The sequence below is a fragment of the Culex quinquefasciatus genome, chromosome 3 (assembly GCF_015732765.1).
Source record: "Culex quinquefasciatus strain JHB chromosome 3, VPISU_Cqui_1.0_pri_paternal, whole genome shotgun sequence".
Classification (NCBI taxonomy): domain Eukaryota; kingdom Metazoa; phylum Arthropoda; class Insecta; order Diptera; family Culicidae; genus Culex; species Culex quinquefasciatus.
Window position 1 is genome coordinate 154,055,584 of NC_051863.1, and position 23,085 is coordinate 154,078,668.

The 23,085-nt window shown below is 41.3% G+C and overlaps 2 protein-coding genes across 5 annotated transcripts in view; one reads left to right on the forward strand and one right to left on the reverse strand.

Annotated features, from left to right (window-relative positions):
* LOC6054107 (arginine kinase) overlaps positions 1-17,053 on the forward strand; it is a 74,494-nt gene extending 57,441 nt beyond the window's left edge. For 3 of the 4 annotated variants that reach the window (XM_038262677.1, XM_038262679.1, XM_038262680.1), the window contains 2 exons: positions 14,537-14,718; positions 15,082-17,053. In XM_038262677.1, the coding sequence (XP_038118605.1) occupies positions 14,537-14,718; positions 15,082-15,983 (1,084 nt within the window). In that variant the 3' untranslated portion in view covers positions 15,984-17,053. Of the gene's footprint in view, positions 1-13,838; positions 13,988-14,536; positions 14,719-15,081 lie in introns of those variants that run through there. The other variant, XM_038262678.1, reaches the window with a different exon arrangement.
* An 881-nt stretch (positions 17,054-17,934) lies between these two features.
* On the reverse strand, positions 17,935-19,439 carry LOC6040210 (tax1-binding protein 3 homolog). Its single transcript, XM_001849604.2, has 3 exons — positions 19,136-19,439; positions 18,746-18,874; positions 17,935-18,689 (listed from the first exon to the last, which is right to left on the reverse strand). The coding sequence occupies exons 1-3, from the start codon at positions 19,178-19,180 to the stop codon at positions 18,501-18,503; spliced, it is 363 nt and encodes a 120-aa protein (XP_001849656.2). The 5' UTR covers positions 19,181-19,439; the 3' UTR covers positions 17,935-18,500.
* Positions 19,440-23,085: the final 3,646 nt, after the last annotated feature.

Genomic DNA, 23,085 nt, shown 5'->3' on the forward strand with positions numbered 1-23,085 from the left:
TTTTCAGTGATTAGGTAACTTGCCCCGTCTTCCATCAATACCAATTTTCAAACCTCGTGACGTCCTACTTTGAACGCGTGAGGGGTGAGAGATGTTGTGCAACGAGAATGCATTTTTGTTCGGGATATCGCACAAGCGCACCCACCACTAAGTACAGATCTAGGATGAGGAAGTAGTTCAGCGAGAGAGTAGAGTGAGAGGGAAAGAGCGAGTTCAAGGACGAATCTGTTTTTCTCGGGGCAGAAAAACTACCGGAGCTGGGTTGGGGGTGGTGGGGGTGGCAAGATTGCATCACGTGTCGCCCCAGTTTTATTTCTTCTCCACGCAAGCATCTCGTTACGAGGCCCCGGGGCGTTTTGTAGGATGCATTATACAAGAGGCTTCGAGTGCAATGAAAAGATCTCAAGCACGGTGTGAATCTGGGCTCTTAATGGGAAGTCACGGTCGGAAGAGCCGGACTGAATGGGTTGCAATCTGTGGGAAAATCTGGTGGATGTGTTGGGAAAATGCTTTCAAACAATTTCGTTTTTAAAGGAAATTTAATAGTTTTTATTTCCTACGCCCTCATTTCAAATCACTTAGTTTTCGTCTAAACCGAACCTACCCAGATATGAGTAAATGGAACAACTGACAGATTTGGGTGATTTTCCCTCAATTTCCATTTAGATCTGAGTGAACTTCACTCAAATCTGACAGCTGGCCCATTTACTCATCTCTAAGTAGGTTCTTTTTTGGCAAAAACTGCTGGCTGCATAAAAAATCTCCCAAACTGACTCAGAAATAAGTTTAGAATCTATAATGTCAGATTTCGATAAAGTTGACTCAATTTTGAAAACAATTAAATGGGACCTTTACTCAAATTTAGCATTTACTTCAAAGTTTATTCCAAATTTGTTCGGTTGAGATGAAATCTTGATTATTTTGAATAAGCAAGATTATCTGATTACTAGGCTTAATTTCCCATTTAGGCCGTTGCAAAGTTGGCCTGAATAATCAGGGGGCCAACAAAATATTTTTTCGAAAAACTTCAAAATTTTATTGAAATTTAAAGTTTAATCAACTGACAACCAGTTAAAATGCATTTTTCCGCGTTTAAAATCATATTCAGCATGTTTGAACTCCTTTGAAAACATTTTAAATTTTCATGAAATAGCAATGAACAGTCCCACGAAAAGTTTTCCTTTTTGCGAAAAAAAATTCCGTTAATACCTCAACATTTTCAAAACTAATAATTGAAAAAAACACCAAACCATTCCCCCCCCCCCTCCCCCTTGCCTACGACTTTGGTCAGACCCGAGGGACATAAACTTCAAAAAATATTTGCAACGGAATTAAGGCAAAAAAATAAAAATAAAACTTCGAGCCTGAAATATCGTAGGTGCTTTTTAGAAGGTTATATCTGCACAAAAAAACCCACATCACCCAGGTGATAATGGAAAACATGCTAATAAACTTGTATTGTATTTGTTGTAATTGCAATTACAGTTGCAGTTCAAATGGGTCGAACAGAAAGATTTTTTTAATGTATGGAAAAATAACTTCTAAACTACTTTTTATTTCATAAATATTTTGACTACCCAAAATTTACGGATTTTTCTTGTTTTTTTTTTTTTAAATTAAATTTCTTTATTACATTTTCTGGCAATCAAATCGTCTAATTTACGTTGGTTACAAATAAACATATAAAAAAACTAGTTTGAAAATTAATCAAAACACTCAAACCACAGATTTTCAACCAAAACAGTTTATTTACATCCGGATTCCGCTTTCTCTGAAAAAGATGATTATCATTTGACTTAAAACTGTTTTTTTTTTTTTTTTGCTGACCGCCCGATGTCAAGCCAACATATTTCCCAGGGACTAAGACAGCTCTTTCCCAGTCAAATCAATCCGAATTCTGAAACGGAATCTAATTAGAATCGTATACAAATTCCGTTTCAAACGCAACAACCCATTCCGTGTTCGAACCGGTTGTTGCGTTTGAAACGGAATTTGTATACGATTCTTATGAGATTCCGTTTCAGAATTCGGATTGATTTGACTGGGTTGTTTTTATCACGCTGTGATTGTGGCCACACGCTGACGAGGATTCACTCGTTTTACACGGCACTCACACACACTATCATCACATTGTCACGATAGCTAGCTTGAGCACTGTTTATTTTGGCTTTGTCGAACCAACGGGAATCAACAATATAAATTTAAATTCTGGTAAAAAAAACTTTAAAAAACGTTTGTCAGAAAAAGACAAATAACCTGTAACAAATGTACAAATTTCAAATCTTTTAGCAGCATTAATTGAGGAAAAAATACAACATTTAAAATGTTGATTTAGACCGGAAAAACTTCCACATTGTAAATTGGATTGCAACAGAATTCATACAAAACGCATATGAAAAAGCGTTGTTAAAGCTAGTTGTTTACTAGGTTGTTTACAAAATGAGCCACTAAACATTTTGAGGTTATGTAAAAAACAGGAAGTATTTAGTAAGACATAAAATGCTAAACGTTTTTTTTTTTTTTTTGAATAATACTAATCCAATTGTTTGAGGAACAGGAAGGAAGCATACACTCAAAGTCAGAAGTATCCCTCAAAAGGGTACTTTCAATCCTCAAAAAGGATACTTTCTATCCTTTTTTAAAGTTCACCCGGCGTCACCCTTTTAAAAGGGTATGTCAAATTCAGTACATTTTCGATACCCTTTTAAAGGGTGACGACGGGTGAACTTGAAAAAAGGATACTTTTTACTTTGAGTGTATGTATTCTTTTGAAAATACTTAACACCAAATAAACTTCGACTGAAAAAAATATTTTTTCCTCCGTCGACGTTTATCACAACCTCACTCAATCTTCTAATCATGACAATCACATCATTTCACTTCAATGCACAATAGGAGGCCCGCCTCAGTGAATGTATTGTCAACTTTATGGCGCATTGCCATAATCGGTTACAATTGGCGCTTTGCGTAACATACGCACAGGCGCAGTTTGGGTCGGGTGTCCTGTTTGTCGCCAGATAGCGCCACCATCAGAGCTCGTCTCTTTTAAAGTGATGTTGAGTGACTGTGCTGTGAGCATTGTTGGATTTAAAACAGATTTGTTGAAGTTCATTCCCTCGCTCCGATGACGACTTTTATCGATCGTCAAGGTCGTGGGGAGTGACACTCTTCAAGCAATTTGAAATGCTCATTTAATTGCTTCCCTGGGCACTTTGAGGGGGTGATGAAAGTCCCCCCCTACAACTCTGACAGAGCCCGGTTGCATAACGCGCTCGATCCTATTAGCTCTAGCACGCCACCTGTCTTCTAATTTAACGATTTTTGCTGCACACGATAAGCGCACTCGGCATAAGCTAGAACAAGGCCAACACCCTTCCGTTTAGTGGGTTCACCGGGTGATGGTAGCACTGTTGTTTGTTCCTGTTCATTTATTGACCTATCAATTGGTTGCAGGCGTCCTGAAATGTGAAACCACCACCACCGATGGTGTGTTCATAATTTACGTAGCACCTTTCTCCCTGCGGGGGAGTCACGTGTTACGTAACCAATCGATTCCCAGGCCAGCATTTTTTTTTCATTCCTCCGTTTTCCTCTATATTTAAAAGACCATTTTTCAACAGAACTAGCCGGGAACGAGCCGGGGGACTCGCTGTGTATTATTTCGACAATTTATTTATAATATTATCGTCGTGTGTGAACGAACCGGCTCATTCGGCGTTGGGGTTTAATTTTAGACACATCCAGGCCGTCGTTGGTTGATAGTGGTGGCCGCCGCCGCCGTGATCTACCAGCCTAGAATTAGCGAACAGGAATGTTGTTTATTCGCGACGACGTCTTAATGTTAACCAGGGAGTTTTTTTTTTTTTTTGAGTAAGCAAATATTTTACGCGTGTTTTGACTAACCTAAGCTTCTGTTATTCGCATTGATGAGTGGACTAACTTCGCTTGTGCCCCACCTCCCTGCACCACACAAGTCAATGCGGAGAAACAGATAGAGAGCCGACTTTCGGAAACGCAACCGACGGTTCTTTAAAATCTCTCCAATAACAAACCAAAGCGTTCAGCTTTGTTACGCTTAGCGTTAGCGAACGCCTAATCAGTATGTCGCTAATATACTAAAATAAAGTACAAAAATGATGTACATGCCAACCCCCCCTCATGTACAGATAACGAGAACCTAAAAAATTGTGCAACCCACCAACACTTGCGAATAGATAACACCTTTGCAAATACTAATTGCCTCGCGAGGAATGATTACTAACGTCGTAAGTGCTAACGCTTATCCGTGTACCGGAGCAGTCGGATAGGGGACGTTCAGAAATAATGCTGAATTTCTTTATAAATTTGCTCCGAGAGTAAGCAAAACCTGCACTTTGCCGAATCACACATTAGCGCAGTGCTCCAACGAGAAAAGCTGCGCTAATTGCTTGCGCAAAGTACAGACCAAGTACCACCATGTGTGCTAACAAAAAGAGTTAGGTTATGTTGGTCCCCTTGCGCTGCATGTGTCACGCAGAATTAGCATGATTTGCTGCGCTGCGTGTGAGACTAACCCGTCCGTGAAATGGAATTTGCGTGCCGAGCTGAGCCGGGTTGACTGATGATACTGTGGGGACGAGACGTGTAGGGCATGTGGCCAGTTTTTGAACGACGTCGTTGGACACATTCTGACACATGGACGAACAAATGCTTATTTGACGTTTATCCTTGACGACAGAGTTGCCAGCTCTAGGTTTGATACCTCATCAAACCAAGTTCTACGATCAAACGTCTACAACCTGACACGGTCAGCAACTGTCAACTTCCCCTTAAAGTCGCAATGTCAGTGTGACTCACTGCACCAAAACAACACAATCCGCTTGCGGTATCTGTTTGTTTCGCGCGACTGTACACCACCCCAGGGGAAATGAGATACCATCGTCAGCGGAAAAAAGTGCCATCATTCGCGCAACTCGAGCTTCTGGAAGTGGCACGATCACCAAAAGTGGGCGTGGCCCCGGGCAATGCATTTTGGCGCGCCAGGTCATCGAACTGCGCTGAGGGCTGGCACATGTGGTGCGGACCGGTTCTCACGAACATCGAGCAGAACATGGGGTTCGGCTTCTGAAGATCATTTTAGCGCGAATATTTTTCCAGCGAAGCTGGATTACATAACGACGCAGATTCCAGAAGCCGACGCAATTCTTCATTCCAGTTTTGTTATTGCCATCATCATAAAGTTCCATTTGCGAGGCAGTCTGGCATGAATGCAATCAAAATCCCATCCCGGCAGCAGCGATGATCGCCGGCTAAGCTACCCAGTAATGAATATTTCCGGTGCTGACCTGACTAACGGACAGCGCTCGCTGGCCGCGTCGACCGGCCAACTTCGCCGCCTCCCACGCCCTTTTCCGTTGATTCTTCTTCATTCTTTTTTCCAATATTCGCTGAAAGGCGCGATTGAATTCACCTAACGATACTTGGAAGACTTTCTGCGATGTAAGTCTGCCGCAAGGCTGGCAACACTTGAAGCTGTCAAAATTAGACATTGTTATTGAGTTACCTTTAGAAATTCAATGCAAACAATTTTGAAGGTAAACAACTGTCTAAAAGTTTCAATCATTTCAATAAATAGGTGTGGAGTTCAACTACATCACTTTTCCTCACTAGAAAAGACAAAACCAGTAAATGCCAACGTCAATACCCGGCCTGGGATTAGCATTTGAACACAGCGCGGACAGTAATTGACTTTGGACAAAGTGGCAGCGATAGCTGCGAGGTTTGCCCTTGAATGCGCGAATCTTCCAGACCTTCGGCGAAATGCATTCCGGCGGCGAATACACGTCTGTTTAAATCAGAGAGTGCAGCTTGGACGGAGCCCAAGTCCCATTCAAGTGGCCTCAGACCAGATCAATCAGCAGACCGAGCAAAAATTCTGCTCTAGAGGACGATGCACATTTAATTTATGACGACTACGTCTCCGACTCGACTTGAGCAGCTCATTTTTTCATATAGAAGTTTTATTTTTAAACGCTGGTCCCGGTCCCGCCGCCAACCAACAGTTCAGTTAATTGAGCGCTCAATTAAACTTTATTGGCCACGTCAACGACCAAACCGGGATAGTGGGCGTTTCTAGAAGATGCCCAAGTGCTCAGCTTGCATGCAAGATTGCCATTTAATAACCTAACCTAACCTCAACCGGAGATCAAAGCGTCTGGCGCTCCGAACTCAATCGAAGCCTCAGTACTGAAATCTCCAAAAGCAAACCAGCACCGGAAGGATTGCCGGGGTGGACAACCAAGATCACCCAGGTTGTGCACCTTGTCCGCGGTGACAGTTCCTCCCCCACTTCCCAAGTGTGTGCTAACCCCGAGTGTGTGCGTGATCAACCTAACTGGGGAGTTCAAACAAGATCTTCAACCCGCAAAACTCTGGCTTCGAAGAATCGCACAACTCCCAGAGAAAACCGAGGGGCCCGGGGATCGATCTCTGGTGCGCGATCGCCGCTACGTGGCGCGGCACCAGTTATAAACCCCGCGGCACAACGCGACACGTTGCATGAGACCCCGCCCCTCTAGTCTACAGGTTCCACCCCACTAATTAACACGTCTAACCGCGCGCTAGAATTCCTTCATGTGCGAGATTGACTGCCTGCTTGAGTGACACCGTAATAACACAAAACCCGCTGGCAACACTGCCAAAAACACGGCTAAATTACGCGAATGAAAAAAAATCTTGGAAATCGGAGCTAGGGTTTTTTTTTGTCTTAAAATTGGCCGCACGCCGGGGAGGATGTCGTATTTTGCCTCAATTCTCATCGTGTGGGATTGTACTGCACCGGGCAATTGTTCAATTGAAAATGCTAATATCTGATGAGGATAAATGGGGGCTCCCCTCACAATTGTTGGATTGGGGATATAAATCTTAGCGGTTATTTATGCGCTCATTAGAGCGTTTTGCATTATGGAATCTTCAAACTGGAAAGATTTGATCTTAGCATTAAAGCTGTCGCCATGTTGGAAGCTCTTGAAGCCGATCCCGATTTACCCGAACCCGACCCGACGTTCACGGACAGGAAAAAATTAAAACTCAGTTCTTACTCGAACTGAAACAAACGATCACATTTATTGACGAACAAACAATCTTTCAACAAAACATAACAACACTTTAAAATGACAGACCACATCTATGCGCAGAAACAGCTTCAACCAGTGACAGCTATGCTGTAAATTGAGGTTCTATCAAACCAAAATCTACAACGTAAACATAAACACCCATCTCCTTCACTAGCTGTCACTCGCTATACACACTAATGGAAGAACACTCTCTTTTGGGTTGTTGTTACACGGTCAAACTTTACAAAACACAATTTGAGTTAATTTGATGATAAAATCGACATATTTATTCAAGTTTGTCTTATGAGAATTGCTTTCGTTTGCTGATCTCAAACCAAAAGCAAGCTCTAAAGTTTGATTTTAAACTGCCAAGACAGTAAAGCAATGCAAACAACAAAACTTATTTATACTCCTTTGTCATGATAAATGTTTTGTAAGACTATTAAACCGGCAAAACTAATTTCATCAATTGAATAACGTTCTCCAAACACGCAAACTTAAAAAAAAACATTTTTTTCGTGCTCCTCTCCGCCCTCGACATTGGCCTTGAAAGAACCGGTGCTAACCACCACGACCGAAAAGCTTCCGAAAGCTCCCCAACCAAAGCACGCTTGCGCGCCTAGCGGCGACTAGCCGCAACACACAATTGCACTGATAAGACACGCAACGGTTTAAAAGTTTGTGTGCGCGCACTTGCGTCCCATCTTGATAAGTGCGCCGTGACAATTGTATAATTTGCTATTTTCGCCGCCAAAAGATAACAAATCAGGCGCAGAAAAAAAAACCGTTTGACATCAGAATGCACTCGAGCCCAATTCGGTCGGTTGCCATCCGAAGCTGTCGTCGTAATCTTATCTTTGGTCTTGAGGGTCGTTTCACGATGATCTGCTCACATCCCTCGCTTTGCGCCATTACGCGGGAAGGAGCAATCAATAACTGTCTCCGCGCGTGACACGCGATGGGATCTACCCAATTCAAGGCCCTAAATTGGGTCCTAAAATGAAGCTTAGATTGCTGATATTATTGTTTACAGCAATAAAGCTTATTTTTCTGAGTACAATGACCCATTGCACGACCACAAAGAGTTAATTTTGAATCAGGCGGTCCTTCTTGACAGCTCCTACTTGACAGCTCAAGGGACCATAGTTAATCCATCGATGTTGTCTTGACGCGTTAAAATGAAGTGATCTGAATCGTCCGACATGGGCTTTACATTAGAGCTTATAGACTCGGGAGGCTTTTGATAGCTTGGCCCGAACGTCGAAAAATATCAGCCTGAGCTGATAATGACGAATGGCTCCATTTCGTTTTTGGCCTGCTCGGGTCGTGACAATCGTCGGTTTCGTCGGGACACACTTGACTTGCCCCACGGAGATAAGCTCTCGAGCCCGAAGTCGAAGAAAGTGTAAGGTGAAGTACCTCCTCGGGCCACATCAACGGACGCACTCTCATTAAGCGCGCGCGGAGAGGAGGCACCGACAGTACTGATTCACGACCGTTGGTGCTGGTCAATATCAGTCCACGTTCCGCAACCAGCGAAGCAGAAGTGCGCGCGGTGTCCAGCAGCAGCTCCAGAGTTTCCGTGTTGGTTTGGTTTGTGGGGTTGTGTTGGTTCTGGACCGACCTCGTCCTTTGGGTAGAAGCAACCCGTAGGGATCCATAAAGTACTCGAGCTTACCCCGCTTCAAGTGAAGCTTATCCCAGATTACGGGATTTGCGCGAATCCAAAGCACTCCAGCTGTGTCGTAACTCCAACGTCAACGCGCTGCTCTCGAGCTATCTACCGGAGAAAGTGAATTAAATGCGTGTGCACAACATACGGCCAATAATTGTGTATTTATAAACACAGCAACATCGCGCAGCGATATTCCAGCGGAACCTCCACGCACGCAGACCATGACGGTGAACCACCACCACCAATACCAACCCAAACTCAGGTGTAGAAAGTGATCAAGCTGCGCTGCGAACAGTTTGGAACTTTGCGTGCCGGTGATCGCAACCATGACACCGTACCGGAAGTTCCTGGTGACGTTCTACTGCTCGTTCGGGGCGTACTTTGTGCTGCTGGTGGTGCTCTACCTGAACGGGTACTTTGCCGTCGAGGAAGTCGGGTAAAGATCGGACGTGTCGGTTGTGAGTGTGGCGGTACGCAAGCGAAGATCGTGCGCGCGCGCCTCCACAGGTGTTGCGGAGGTGGTGTGCGTGTGATCCAGTTGGAACGCATACGCAGAAGATCCTCTACCTTCAAGAGTTTGCACCCGCAATTGACCCTGCCAAGTGCACATAAGTATAAAACTGATATCACTTATCAAAGTTTTGCGAAAGTACACAGTGCAGAAAGCCGTCAGCAAATTCAATTATCGTGGCGCAAGGATAAGATATCGTCTATCTTGCATCTTGATTTATGAGGGTGCACCTTTTGATTGGGTGCAGCTGCAGCAGCGTCACGTTGTGGTGAATAGTGCAAGCTTTCACTATCCACCGCTAGGTGTCACGCTGTTATCGCGCGGGAAGTGCAACAGCGCATGTGCAACGCGTTGCAAGGACTTTTTTTTTACTAGAAGGGTCACAGTTGGCTGGGAGCGCGTGGTCTTTTTATGTTCTCTGATTTTGTTTGATTTTTGAGCACAGAAAAAATGTAGGTAATTTACAAATCACAAAATTTTATGTTAAAAGATTCAATTTAGCAGCACTCAATAAAATTATTTATTAAATAATTTATTTGAAGATGCAACTTTTGAATGTCTATTTTACTGTGATGTTGGTACGGTTGAAGGAGGGATGCGAATCAATTAAGCAAGTTCTCACAAGTTTGGCCCACTGAATCAACATCCATCATTGTGTATCGTATTGCAAATTGACGTCAATTTGTGCCGGTTCTTGCGATGACGTAAGAGGAATCGCCAATGGCTCAATAATAAGTGGTCAACGATATAATATCTGCAGTTTTTTTTTTAAAAAAAGGTCCAATAAACCAAATTTTCAGTTTTTACTTTTGGGTGTTTTTAAAAGGCGGTCTCAAAAACACTCAAAAAGCAAAAACTGGAAATTTGGTTTATTGAACCTTTAAAAAAAACTCCAGATATATTCTTAAATGAATCTTTTCCAACCAACTTGGACCTTCAAAAAGCTCTGAAAAAAAACTTCTATACTTTTAGAAAATTAAAGATTTGATTGTTTGAATTAGTTGATATGACACTTTACACAGCAAATTTTGGATCATCACTTTCGCTGAAACTCGGTAATGAAACAAAACATTGCTGAGAAATCAGTGAACAGTAAAATTTCTGCTAAAAAAAATACGCTGAAAACATAGGAGCAACTCTCTTCGAAATCGGCCGATTACGGCCATTTTTATTTTTTTGTATTTTTGGATTTGGCTCAAACTTTGTGGGGACCTTCCCTCTACCAACTGTACGGATTTTTTCCTTACCGTACGGATTTTCGACCCTCTCCGCGGATTTTAAACAGGCCGGATTTTTTGTACGGAATTTTTCGCATAATACGGATTTGTACGGAATTTTAGCAACTTAAAAAAAAAATCATTCCTTTTTTGATTGGATCAAAGCTTTTGCTAATTAGACATTTTTATTTAACTGTCAGTTTGATTTTAAAGAGAATTTTCCGGATTTTCCTCAGTTCAAACTTGATTGTCAATAATTGTTCTTTTCAAATTCCTTACAAAACATATTTATCAAATAAAAGATCAAAAGGCTTTCTAAAGCTTGTGAAACCTTGTGTTGTACTTGTATTTAAAGGACCTTTCCAATAAAAGCTCTAGAAATGTTTTCGTGAAAACACTGACAACGATATTATTCTTAAAAGCAAACTTGATATTTCGTAAACTTTTAAACGTTTAGCAAAAATATTTCTATTTCTAAAATTCCAAATTTATCTAAATAATTTCTTGACATTTTTGTTATACCATGGTGTCATCTCGGTAAAGTATACGGGTTTTTGCTCAGCAATAGTTGATAGCCTTACCTATGACCAAAGAAGCTATTTTGTGTCATTGATTCACCCATACAAGTCTCCATACAATTTTGGCTGCTGTCCATACAAAAATGGTATGTAAATATTCAAACAGCTGTAACCTTTGAGTGAATTTTCGGGTCAATTTGATTTCTTCGGCAAAGTTGTAGGTATTGTTGAGGACTATTGAGAAAAAATAGGTACACGGAAAACAAATTTGCAGATTTTTTAATCAACTTTTTTTTCACAAAAACTCAATTTCCCAAAATACGTATTTTTTTTATTTTCGAGATTTTTTGATATGTTTTAGGAGACAAAAATCCGCAACTTTTGAGCCATAGAGAAACATGGTCAAACAATCTGCCGCCGATTTATGAATTTTTGAAAAAAATAGTAATTTTTGGAAAAAATCGAAATTTCATGCAAAAAAATTGACGAAATTTTTTAATGTAAAATTGAATTTCCAATCGAAAAGTACTTTACAGATTTTTTGATAAAGGGCTCCGTTTTCATGATATAGCCACCGAAAGTTTGGTTTTAGCGAAATACTTGCAGTTTTTTTTTTAAATTTCTGAAAATTTGCTATAAAATTGGGTACTAAAGCCCTAGTTCAATTTTTATGTACAGCGGTAAAAAACATGATTAAAAACCATTTATAATCAGTTTTTTCATTTTAATGCAAAAACAAAATGATAAGACATCATTTTTTCGATGGATCAACTATGGTCCCCTTGGAACGAGCTGTCAAGTAGGAGCTTTTCTGTCAAGAAGGACCGCGAGGTTAATTTTTCTATATTAATTTAAAAATCCATTTTAAACTCTTTGTGGTCGTACAAAGGGTCATTGTACTAAGAAAAATAAGCTTTATCGGTGTAAACAATAATATCAGCAATCTAAGCTTCATTTTAGGACCCAATTGTCTAAGAGTCATTGAAGATTGTACCTCTGGTTGCTGAGATACAGCGGCTTAAAGAAATAGAAACAGGAAATTTGGCAGCGTTGGCAGATCGGTGATGCGTTCTCACGGTATTCAATATTTATCACTTTCCAATGTTTCTCACCATGAGACATGTGTTGCTCTAAGGAAATTTGAAGTTTTCGAAGTCAGCCCACCATTTTCTAATGTCGATATCTCAGCAACTAATGGTCCGATTTTCATTGTTAAAACATGAAACATAATTTTTCCGATCTTTTCGATTTTTTTTTGGATCAGGACTAGCATTCTGAATGGGCGTGTTTGGCCCTTTTAAAATTTTAAAATTTTGTTTTCCAATTGAATCAAATATATCGAAGACTTGGCAACTCTGCCAAAAGATATTGAAGGTTAAGACAAATGCAACTTTCGATGAACATTTCCGATGAGATTTAGAATGTCTTAAATTTTGGCAACCCTGTCATGAGATATCGAGACTCAAGTAGGTTAGACGTTGCCAAACAGATTTAGCAAAGTCTGGCCAGTCTCCCTATTTTGGGTCTCTAAAGTAGATTTGATGGAAGTTTTTGCTTATGTGGTCCATATTTTTGCATATAAGTATATGGTTCTACGCAAGACCATTTCACTAGTCATGTCTTTTGAATCTGTCAGCACCACGAGAACCACCCTTGCACACCGGTTCTATTCCGACTAACTCGTCACAGTTGGCAACGCACGCCCGTTCGGTCCCTAAACTTTAGGGTGCGCCTCACCAACCATAAATACACTCACAACTTTAGCAGGCGCAACAACCCCAACTCGGCGGCGGCACCCTTCGCGCTCCCTCTCTTTATAAGGATATGTATTTCATTGAAATCAACTCCTGTTTCGGGAGGGGTTGCCAATTTATAACCTCAAACGCACCCTTAAACAACAAAAAAAAAATGTGAGGAAAGGGAGAGCGAGAGAACGAGAAATTCCTGAGAGCGCGAGAATACGGAGAGGGTCGAATTCAACCCCCTGGTTTTCCGTACGCACCAAAACTCCAGGAAACCGGTTGCGAACCTCCTCGAGGGCACACAGAAAAGCCGAATCCGAGCGTGTGGTGCGGGCGCGTCCGTAGAATAGCGAGTGTGTGTGTGTGTGGGGTGTCCGGCAGTGGTAACCCGGAACAACCGGCGAACCGGCGGTAGTTGAGTGTTCCGTTTTATTGAGCCGCGGAAAGAAGGCCCGCAAATAACCGCGAAAAAGGGTGTGGATCTGGATATTGTACGAGCAATACGCCTGAAAGTCCGCAACCGAGTTGAAGGAGGTCGAGTTTTTGAGGGAACTTGGGCGCGATTTGTGATAATTTGGAAGTCGTGTCCGGGAACCTGCTACATTGAGGGTGGCCAGAAGTGTGATAGTTGATACCACCCATAGAAAAGAAAATCCAGAAGGAATTGAATCCCGGAGTTGCCAACTGTTGAGGACGAAACTCGACTGCAGCGCCACTGTCGGAGAGTTGAGCAAGTTTGGAATTCGGTGCACAAGTAACTCGCTGCCAACAAACCGTGCGATATCTACATTTAGGCGTAATCTATATAGTGTTGTATACTTTTTATACAAAAGATAAGCATTGTTTTAAGGCCGGGAAGGCAAGATTGACACACGAATTTTGCGCACAGTGTTTAGTACCAACGAGATTTGTAGAGGGTATTTAAGGGGATAGTTTAAAAAAGGCCAAAACCAACGAAAAACGGAACCGCCGGGAAAAAAGGGTGTGCATTCCCAGTAGGGACACAGCCACAAACACAAACAAACCAAACCAACACGCACAAATACCAACTAACAGAGTAATAGCAGAGAACCCTCTAGCATCGGCGGCAGCGAAAAGAACAAATCAAACAAAAATGGGTGGTTGTGCGTCCAAGGACAAGAAGGATAAAGTGGTAGAGAACGAAACAGCTGCCGGAAGTGGCGAAGCCGGGGCCGATGGCGGGGACACCGCGAACGGAGGTGGTGAAGGGTGTGTATCAAACTCGATGGTATTTTTGTCGAGGTAAGTGCGGCATAATGTGCAGCAAACTTTTTCATTGCGAAAAGCCAAATTCGAAATTGTTCGATTGCAGGAGAAGGTCCTTTTCTTTGCCTGTGTGTTGATTTCAAAAACACACACACCCTTGCACACACAAAGAAGGAGACGCCTTCCTGAATTTAATTAGCGAAAATTGAGAGAGGGAGAAACAGAGAGAGCGCGCGCAATCGCGAGAAGGAGCGCACACGCGACTTTTGGAGCGGATGTCCTTTTTTGGTCCGCGTGAGTGTGTGGCCAGACAACCCCCACCTCGCTCTCTCTCTCTCTCACCTCGAAAATGTTCAAGAGCAAGGTCCTTGCTTTGATTTGATTATGCCGCACAGTGGTTACCTTTTGGCCGTGAATCCGAAAAAAATGCTTCCACGATTATCAATAATCAACAGAATCTACTCAACAGTATCAAATGAAAACATTTCCTCCTCAGAAAAAAAATGGTCCCCATTTTAAACCAAAACCCTTCGAACCCCTCTCTACTTGCAGAAACAAATCAGACACCATGGTTGACGCTGCCGTTCTGGAGAAGATGGAAGCTGGCTTCGCCAAGCTGGCCGCTTCGGACTCCAAGTCCCTGCTGAAGAAGTATCTGACCAAGGAGGTGTTCGACGCTCTGAAGAACAAGAAGACCTCCTTCGGCTCGACCCTGCTGGACTGCGTCCAGTCTGGTGAGTATTTTTTGCAACAAGCTTTTGCGAGTTCGATTCACAAGTTCGTCAAAATAAGCAAATGTTTTGATGTGTTTAAACTTGGACAACAACAAAAACCTGCATCAAAATTGTACTTTTTTTTACCTAAACAATGATCAGAATTCGGGCAACACATAGAGCAAAAGAGCAACTCTCTCCTTTTTAGATCCTCCCGTTTGCTTCAGTTGTAATACTCAGTGTTAAAACGTGTTTAAAAGTGTCAATTTAATGTAATACAAAGTTGAAAACGTATTATTATAAAGGAAAGATTCTCCTAGCTTTAAATTTAAACTTCCTAATAAGAAAAACTAATTCACTAAATTATTTCTTTCAACTCAACAGGTTTCGAGAACCCAGACTCCGGCGTTGGCATCTACGCTCCGGACGCTGAGGCGTACACCGTGTTTGCTGATTTGTTCGACCCGATCATTGAGGACTACCATATGGGCTTCAAGAAGACCGACAAGCACCCAGCGTCGGACTTTGGTGATGTGTCCACCTTCGGCAACGTCGACCCGACCGGTGAGTTCGTCGTGTCCACCCGCGTCCGTTGCGGTCGCTCGATGGAGGGATACCCCTTCAACCCCTGCCTGACCGAGGCCCAGTACAAGGAGATGGAAGCCAAGGTTTCCGCGACCCTGTCCGGCCTGGAGGGTGAGCTGAAGGGCAAGTTCTACCCGCTGACCGGCATGGAGAAGGCCGTCCAGCAGCAGCTGATCGATGACCACTTCCTGTTCAAGGAGGGCGATCGTTTCCTGCAGGCCGCCAACGCTTGCCGTTACTGGCCGTCGGGACGTGGTATCTACCACAACGACAACAAGACCTTCCTGGTCTGGTGCAACGAAGAGGATCACCTTCGCATCATCTCGATGCAGATGGGTGGCGATCTTGGCCAGGTCTACCGTCGTCTGACGAGCGCCGTCAACGAGATCGAGAAGCGCGTGCCATTCTCCCACAATGACCGTCTCGGCTTCCTGACCTTCTGCCCGACCAACCTGGGAACCACCATCCGTGCTTCGGTCCACATCAAGGTCCCCAAGATGGCCAAGGACTACGCGAATCTCGAGAAGGTCGCCGGAAAGTACAACCTGCAGGTCCGTGGTACCCGCGGTGAGCACTCCGAGGCTGAGGGTGGCATCTACGACATCTCCAACAAGCGTCGCATGGGCCTGACTGAGTACGAGGCCGTCAAGGAGATGTACGATGGCATTTCTGAACTCATCAAGATTGAGAAGTCGCTGTAAATCAAAAAAACAACCACTAAACCCAACCCAACCTAACTCTTATCTTTCACTAACAACACACACAAGCAAGAAAAAAAACAATTGATAAAACCGTTAAATAAAAGCCAAACAAAAAAAGTAATAAAATCTAAAAAGTTAAAATTATGATTATTTTTGAAATACATCTACAATACTAGGCACTCGTTTACACGTTGTACAGAGAGCGATCCTCTTCTAAACTTTCCAACACCTTTTACCCCCATCCATCCGATCTGGCTGATCTGCGATCTGGATTTGCAGCTGAGCTGCTCCAGCCAGTCACCAGAACGAGCTGAGAAGAGCGATTCGCATGGGTGGGTCTCGACCTGTTTGCCTCACAAACTGATCGATGACCGCACACTCTTACTTTGAAGCCGGCGCATTATTATTTAACATACATAAACAAAACCACACATAAAGAAACTAGTTGCGTTTTCGTCTCTATATTTTGTCGTCCTCTCTGTGTTAGCATTCTCCCGTGTTTCCTAACATAAGAATCTTGTAATTTATTCTTTGAACTGCTGTGAGTTACGTTGTAAGCTGTGCATTAATTTCGGTAATAGTAGTCACTAACCCCGCAAAAAGGACAAAGAATTCTGCATAATATTGGCATTGAAAATTACACAAAACACACACACAACAACAACAATTGTAGCATGACCGAAAACGTTGAGTGTCAACAGTATTTTTTGTAGTCAGAACCTATTGAACCAACCAACATCGGAGAGATCTCTTAGCCGTACTCGACCCGAGCGTGTCACGTGGCGATAACGATGTGTGTGTGTGGGGGTTGCAAAGGTGGTTTTCGGATCCTGGCGGTTTCCGCGGGACTGCAGGGATTGAGCCATTTTGTTGACCCCCTCCGAAAGTCGAGCGGCATCGTGCGCGTCGGGGTCGATCGGTGAAAATTCCAACCGCCGGACGATTCAGGCTATAACAGCAAGCCCACCGCGTGCGAGCGCGCTTGGGCTGCACGAAGAAAAGCTAATAAAGACGCCCGAAAATTTCAAATTTACTCATTATTTTAAAAATAAAAATGAACAAAAAATTAAGAAGGAACTATTTAATTACACAAGTTGAGAAAATCCCGTCTTTGTCTGAACTGATTGAAATTCAGCTTCTCAAATGCGGACTTCAGAATCATGTACGTTTTCAAAAAAGTTGAGGTTGAGTTCATTAACTTAAAAACGATAAGATGTTGCAAAATCAACCAATTAAGTATTAGAGGAACGACTGTGATATCGCAGGCTTGTGGCCGTGGGTGGAGTGGCGTCCAGAGTATCGATTTCGGGATCTCGATCTGGTGATTATTGCGGACGAGCGGCCAAAGGCACTTCTCGAGTCCCCTCAGAATATCTACACTTCAACAGAATCTGGAACTTCGGGTACTTTTCAGGAAAGGCACTCGGTCGATGTTGTTTTGTAAACTTCGGCACTCTTTTTTGCCCAATAGTTTCCGGGAACATCTTTAAGTAGTTTTTTCTCAAACTTCACATTTCACATAAATTGCACCCTCTAATGTCTCCATGTCTATATGGTACCGGTTCAGTAGATACGTAATACACTCATTAACTTTGACGACTTTCAAGGATACGAAACGATTTCACTTCCTTTTCAAACATCGACGTGTCGTGCAGCACTGGAAACACGCCTTACCTTAATATTTTAGCCAATGAAAGCTAAAGTATTTTGTAGTGGTTGGTTTGCATTTTCGAAAGTTGCATTTTCGAAAGTGAGGGTTTAGGAAAACTTGAATCTTCACGCCTCACATGCACCAGGAATTTGGAAGAAACGCATAATTTTTGTAGTCTGCGCGATTCATAGTCGAAGTCGTATCTGAAAATGGTAGAAAAAGCTTAAATCATTTATTTTGTTTGTCATCGTGAAAAGAATAGGCTTTCTCAGTATTTTTCTATATTGACAAGACAGCACGTTACTTTGGCATGCATTCATTTCCGATAAATCTATAAATGTAAAACTAATAAACAAGTGTTGCTCATCTAATGCGAAGATCTACCTGTATTTGTGGAGGAATAATTGGGTGTCCTACATGTGGACGTTGTCGATTAATAAGAATTAAACAACCGAAATTTACTTCCAAAAAAGATTCAAGATAAATGTGGCTAAGACGTAAAGGTTCGTTAATTTGATTTTCTTTTTCTTTTTCATAAAACAAGTACGAAAATGATGGATGGAATTTGGCAGCATTCGTGTGTATGTGATTGAGTATATGGAAACGGCACTGCCCGCTATCACTGATGCTATCTTGTACCTGCGTCCTACTTTAGCACTAAGCTTATACACGTATTATCATATTTGAGTGTAAAATTAACCTTAACATAAAAACGTTTACGCGCGGTGAAAAACATTCCGGCCGCATGTGTATGTGTGTGTGTGTATGCGTGTAATGTGTAAAAAATACAAAATTCAATGTAATGTTAAAATTACCTACGCGATAACAAATTCTCTCTCTTTTCCGTGATGGTTGATGGTTGGAATTTAAGTCGACGTGACGCCCTTCCGGGCGACCAGCAGATTGAGGACGGGATTTTTCCGAATGTAGCTGACGGCCTTTTTGTGCGTGACCATCGTAAAGTCGTACCCGTTGCACTGGAGGATCTTGTCGTGCATTCGTAGCCCGGACTTGGCCGCCGGACTGCCCTCGTGCACCTCCGTCACGTAGATGCCCTAAAAATGGAAAGGGATTAGTTGCGGGATGGGAGATTTTAGAATCAACTACTGACATAGTCGGTATATCCCTGAGGACTCTTCTTAAAATCCTGATCGATTCCACCGCCTATTTTGAAGCCACATTTCAACACTTCACGTCCCTCCTCGTCGACGTCTTTTTCTTTGTGCAACGTGATGGGAATCTGGAAGGGGATATAATCATATATTTATAACGAGAATGATGACCATATGAACTGATCTTAGTAGCAGTTAGAAAAAAAATGGTCCCACGTCACTTCGTGCTTTCTATATACATGGGACAATTATGCGTCAAACAGCCTTAAGGAAAATACTCTTCATGAACATCCAACTTGATTTCTCAGGCGTAAAAATATCCATGTTTGCAACCAAAACTGTTTCCAGTGACTTATGGTCGCACATGACTAAGTCAATCCATGACTTACGCTTAAACATTCCATCGCCGTGCCCGCCTGATGTTGGAACGCCATTTTGCCATTTTGGACAACTGGAAATGACCCTCGGGGGTGTTATCCGGTACTTGCTCAAATTAGATTGTTCGAAAATAAGCTTAATCCACCGCCAGACGGACTCTTTTCAAGGAATCGAGAAAAAGGGTTTTCCACAGCTGCTCCAGGCAACAGATTTTTGGGGAAATTCTTTCAAAAAGTGGCCAAATTTACGCACGATTGGAAAGAAACACGCAAACTGACGACGATTTGATGAGTCAAACTTTTGATGTGGGAAAATAAAACAAAAAATAGCTGGAAGGAACGGGCTGGAAAGTTGGACCAAATTGTACCGACAATGAATACGAGGGTAACACGCTAACACAAGATAATTATTTTTGGGTTATTGTTTACAGCACAAAGCGATTCGTTTTTTTTTCGACTCCTCCAGCAATCGTAAAACTTTAGGAAGAGTCGAAGAGTTTGGTTATAGAGTTATCTAAGCCCGAACTCACGCACACTAGCACGCCATTTGTTTTGCTGGTGGGTACAAAATTTAACCTCAATCTTTTTCGTGTACGTACACGCAATACATGCGCACGTAGATAACTCTATGTAACTGCTTGTCACTTTTTAGTTTGACACCCCTTTTACACGGAGATCACACACACTACCAAACGATTGTGTTGATAGTGTGCGTGAGCGCCGTGTAAAAAGTGACAGTTCGACGCCAACATTTAAAAAAGCATCATGTACAAACGGTGCGTTTTGAGAAAAACGCATTTGAATGTTGAGCATCATTTTTCAATTCCCTTTTTAATATAAAAGCTAAAGAAGATTTTCTAATCTTGGTTCTAATGATAACAAACGATGAAAAACGATGCTTTTATTGATACTTGATCATCCATATTCAATAAAACATTATTTCCGTCCTAGTTTCCGTCATTATATTTAAGAAAAACAAACATAACTTCTTTTGGAATCACAAACGTCCTTATAAGCATCCTGCTGTCATTGGAGGGGGAGCTTTGTTTTGATTCGTTTTTCTTATTTTTGCAAGTGGAAGGAAGTTTTGTTATGATTCGTTTTTCGTCGGCAAATGTACATGGCGTCTTTTTCATGATGCTTTTTTTCGTCACGAGGTTCATGTAGTCTTTTATCAGACAGGTTAACTTGGCTATATAAACAGACACTGCTGATGCCAGAGATTATGTTTATGCTGTTTTACTTAAAATCATTATTAAACAGGCTTTACTGAAAAAACTTTTGCTCGTTTTTGGTGGAGGAGTACTTTCAGAATATGTAATAACCAGGGCACATGGTTGGAACTCCATACATCCTGTTAGCCCAAAAAGTGGGACGATTGTTAAGCTCTGTCGCTGGTATAGTGTAAATTTATCCAAGCTAGTCACAGCCTACTCAGCAAAAAATTTGAAGCTCTTATACCACTCGCAGATTGACAGACAGGCCTTGTTTTTGTTTTATCTACCAATTCTGCGTAATTCAAGTAATGTTTCCAAACATGATCGACTTGTGGAGATTATGATGCTTTAGTGGCGCGATTTCTTTGCCAACACTTCATTTTGTATGCTCTTCTTCAGCAGTTAAAGCTTGCTCACCCTCGTTATTTCACTGATGGGTTGATAAAATCGTGGTTTTAAAAAGGAAAGGAGTAGATTTTGATGTTGCGTATGGGGATTGGAGGAAGACGACCTCCCTTATTTTTGTTCGATGTCACAGAATTCAAGCCATTTTACCAGCACTAGCTAAATACCTGTTCTCAAAGGAATAGAATGATTATTGAACATGCAATTTTTAACTGCACATATTTTTCCGGCATTTTGGAGCATGAAAAGTAGATAAATTTCAAAAACAACCGGCTGACACGAGAGGCGCGCGAGAAGAAAAATGAAAATTCAAATCATGGCATGCTGCGATTTTGTTTACTTGAGGCATCTTCTCAGTATACCAGTTTTGATCGGACGAGGGGTCAATGCATATTTCATGTAGCCGATATCTGTTTACGATTAAATGACTTTATACAAATCAACCAAAATTTTGTAAAAAAAATTAATTTAAAAAGTGAACGAAAAATAAGTTGTTATCTGAGTAACTTTTGAAAATGTTGAATATAGGGAAACTTACTAGAAAATTAAAATTTGGTTTTAAGTAAGCATAAGTAGTAAAAGAAAAGCACATAGGTTACATATTGTTACAGTATCATTATCAAAAATATCTCAAGTTAGAAAAAAATATGTTTTGCACTATAAGAGTTTTATTATGAGATTTAATTACAGAAAAAAATTATAATTAAAGCAAAATTATGATCATCAAGTGAGAACGGTTCAAATTAAAATAAGGTGTACTAATTAGTTACATCTACTGGCAATTATTAGAATCTACTTGACAATGATACCTTGTAACAGATTGTCCAAGGCACAAAAGGCACATTAAAATAAACCATTATAATCGGCTATCAGTACAAGAAAAACATAACCAGGTTTGGCGGAACGTTGCTCTGAAATTATGTTGCTGCCTGGAAATCTTGTTTGCAATCACGGCAAGACGTCATCCATAAAAACGTCACGCTATAGTAGGGAGGGTTGTCACAAGCGTGACAAAGTATGACAAATGGGGAGGGTCTGTAAGACCGTGACGGCACGCTAGACTATTTCTTGAATACTAAAAATTCAGTCTAAGAATATATCTAGAAAATTTAATTCTCTAAATTTCATAAGAAATAAATAGTTTAATATCTCATCAGATTTCTAAAATCATTCAACAAAATAAAAATCCATATACAACCTGTAACAATTTAAAAATAGCGAATGAACTCCGAATTTGAACATAATCCTTTTTATATATCATGCAAAAATTGTTCAAAAAATTAACAAAATCTAACTACGTTGGAGCCAGCGTAACAAAGTGTGACATAGGAGGGAGGGGGGTTATTTTTGACCAATTGGGTCCTAAAATGAAGCTTAGATTGCTGATATTATTGTTTACAGCGATAAAGCTTATTTTTCTGAGTACAATGACCCTTTGTACGACCACAAAGAGTTTAAAATGGATTTTAAGTCAATTTTGAAAAATTATCCTCGCGGTCCTTCTTGACAGAAAAGCTCCTACTTGACAGCTCGTTCCAAGGGGACCATAGTTGATCCATCGAAAAAATGTTGTCTTGTCAATATTTTTGTTGCATTAAAATGAAAAAAAAGTGATCAAAAATGGTTTTTAATCGTGTTTTTTACCGTTGTACATAAAAATTGACATAGGGCTTTAGTACCCAATTTAAGCGTGATTCATTTTGTCCCTTCAAAAGTTTCCAAGTTTTATTACAAGAGTTCAGTCAAAAATGATGAAGTTAACGCCGAAGTGCCGTTAGGTCAACATTATGTGCTGGATGGAAATACATGCTGTTATCCAAAACTAACAATAAATAATTTTCTACTTTAAATAATTTTATAAAATTCAAAGTATTCTTACTACACGCACTATGAACGACCCATCGGTGCAAAACTGCCATAAAAACTGGTAGAAAAGTTGCAGCTCTCCACCGCGAGAGGCAGCACCTGTACTGTCCCCGTTTTTGAACCTAAAGTTCCACATATGTGACCAGGGGCATGCTAAAAGCCGCCATTTGGGTGATTGGGATTGATAACGCGCTCAAACTGCGCACAGTGAAAACAAAAATATTTCTTTTATTAATAATTCAATTTTTGTTATAAGAATTACTGTAGTAAATATCACAGTTTACACAGTAGTTATGTTAAACGTTTCATGTGATAAAAGTACAACTTTAAATGAGGTAATCGTCTCGATGTGTGCTTAATAATCCCTAATTTAGTAGTTTATTTTGCAAATAAATTGATAAAAATCACCTTACAAACATACACTAACTTTTAAACGAGCATTGCGGTAAAATTTTACATAAAAACAATAATAAT

Coding starts and splice junctions, on each gene's coding strand:
- LOC6040210 (XM_001849604.2), bottom strand. CDS start 19,180: ATGGCGTTCCAACATCAGGCGGGCACGGCGATGGAATGTTTAAGC. Junction 18,875..19,135: donor CGGCGATGGAATGTTTAAGC/GTAAGTCATGGA, acceptor ATCCCCTTCCAG/ATTCCCATCACGTTGCACAA. Junction 18,690..18,745: donor CTCAGGGATATACCGACTAT/GTCAGTAGTTGA, acceptor TTCCATTTTTAG/GGCATCTACGTGACGGAGGT.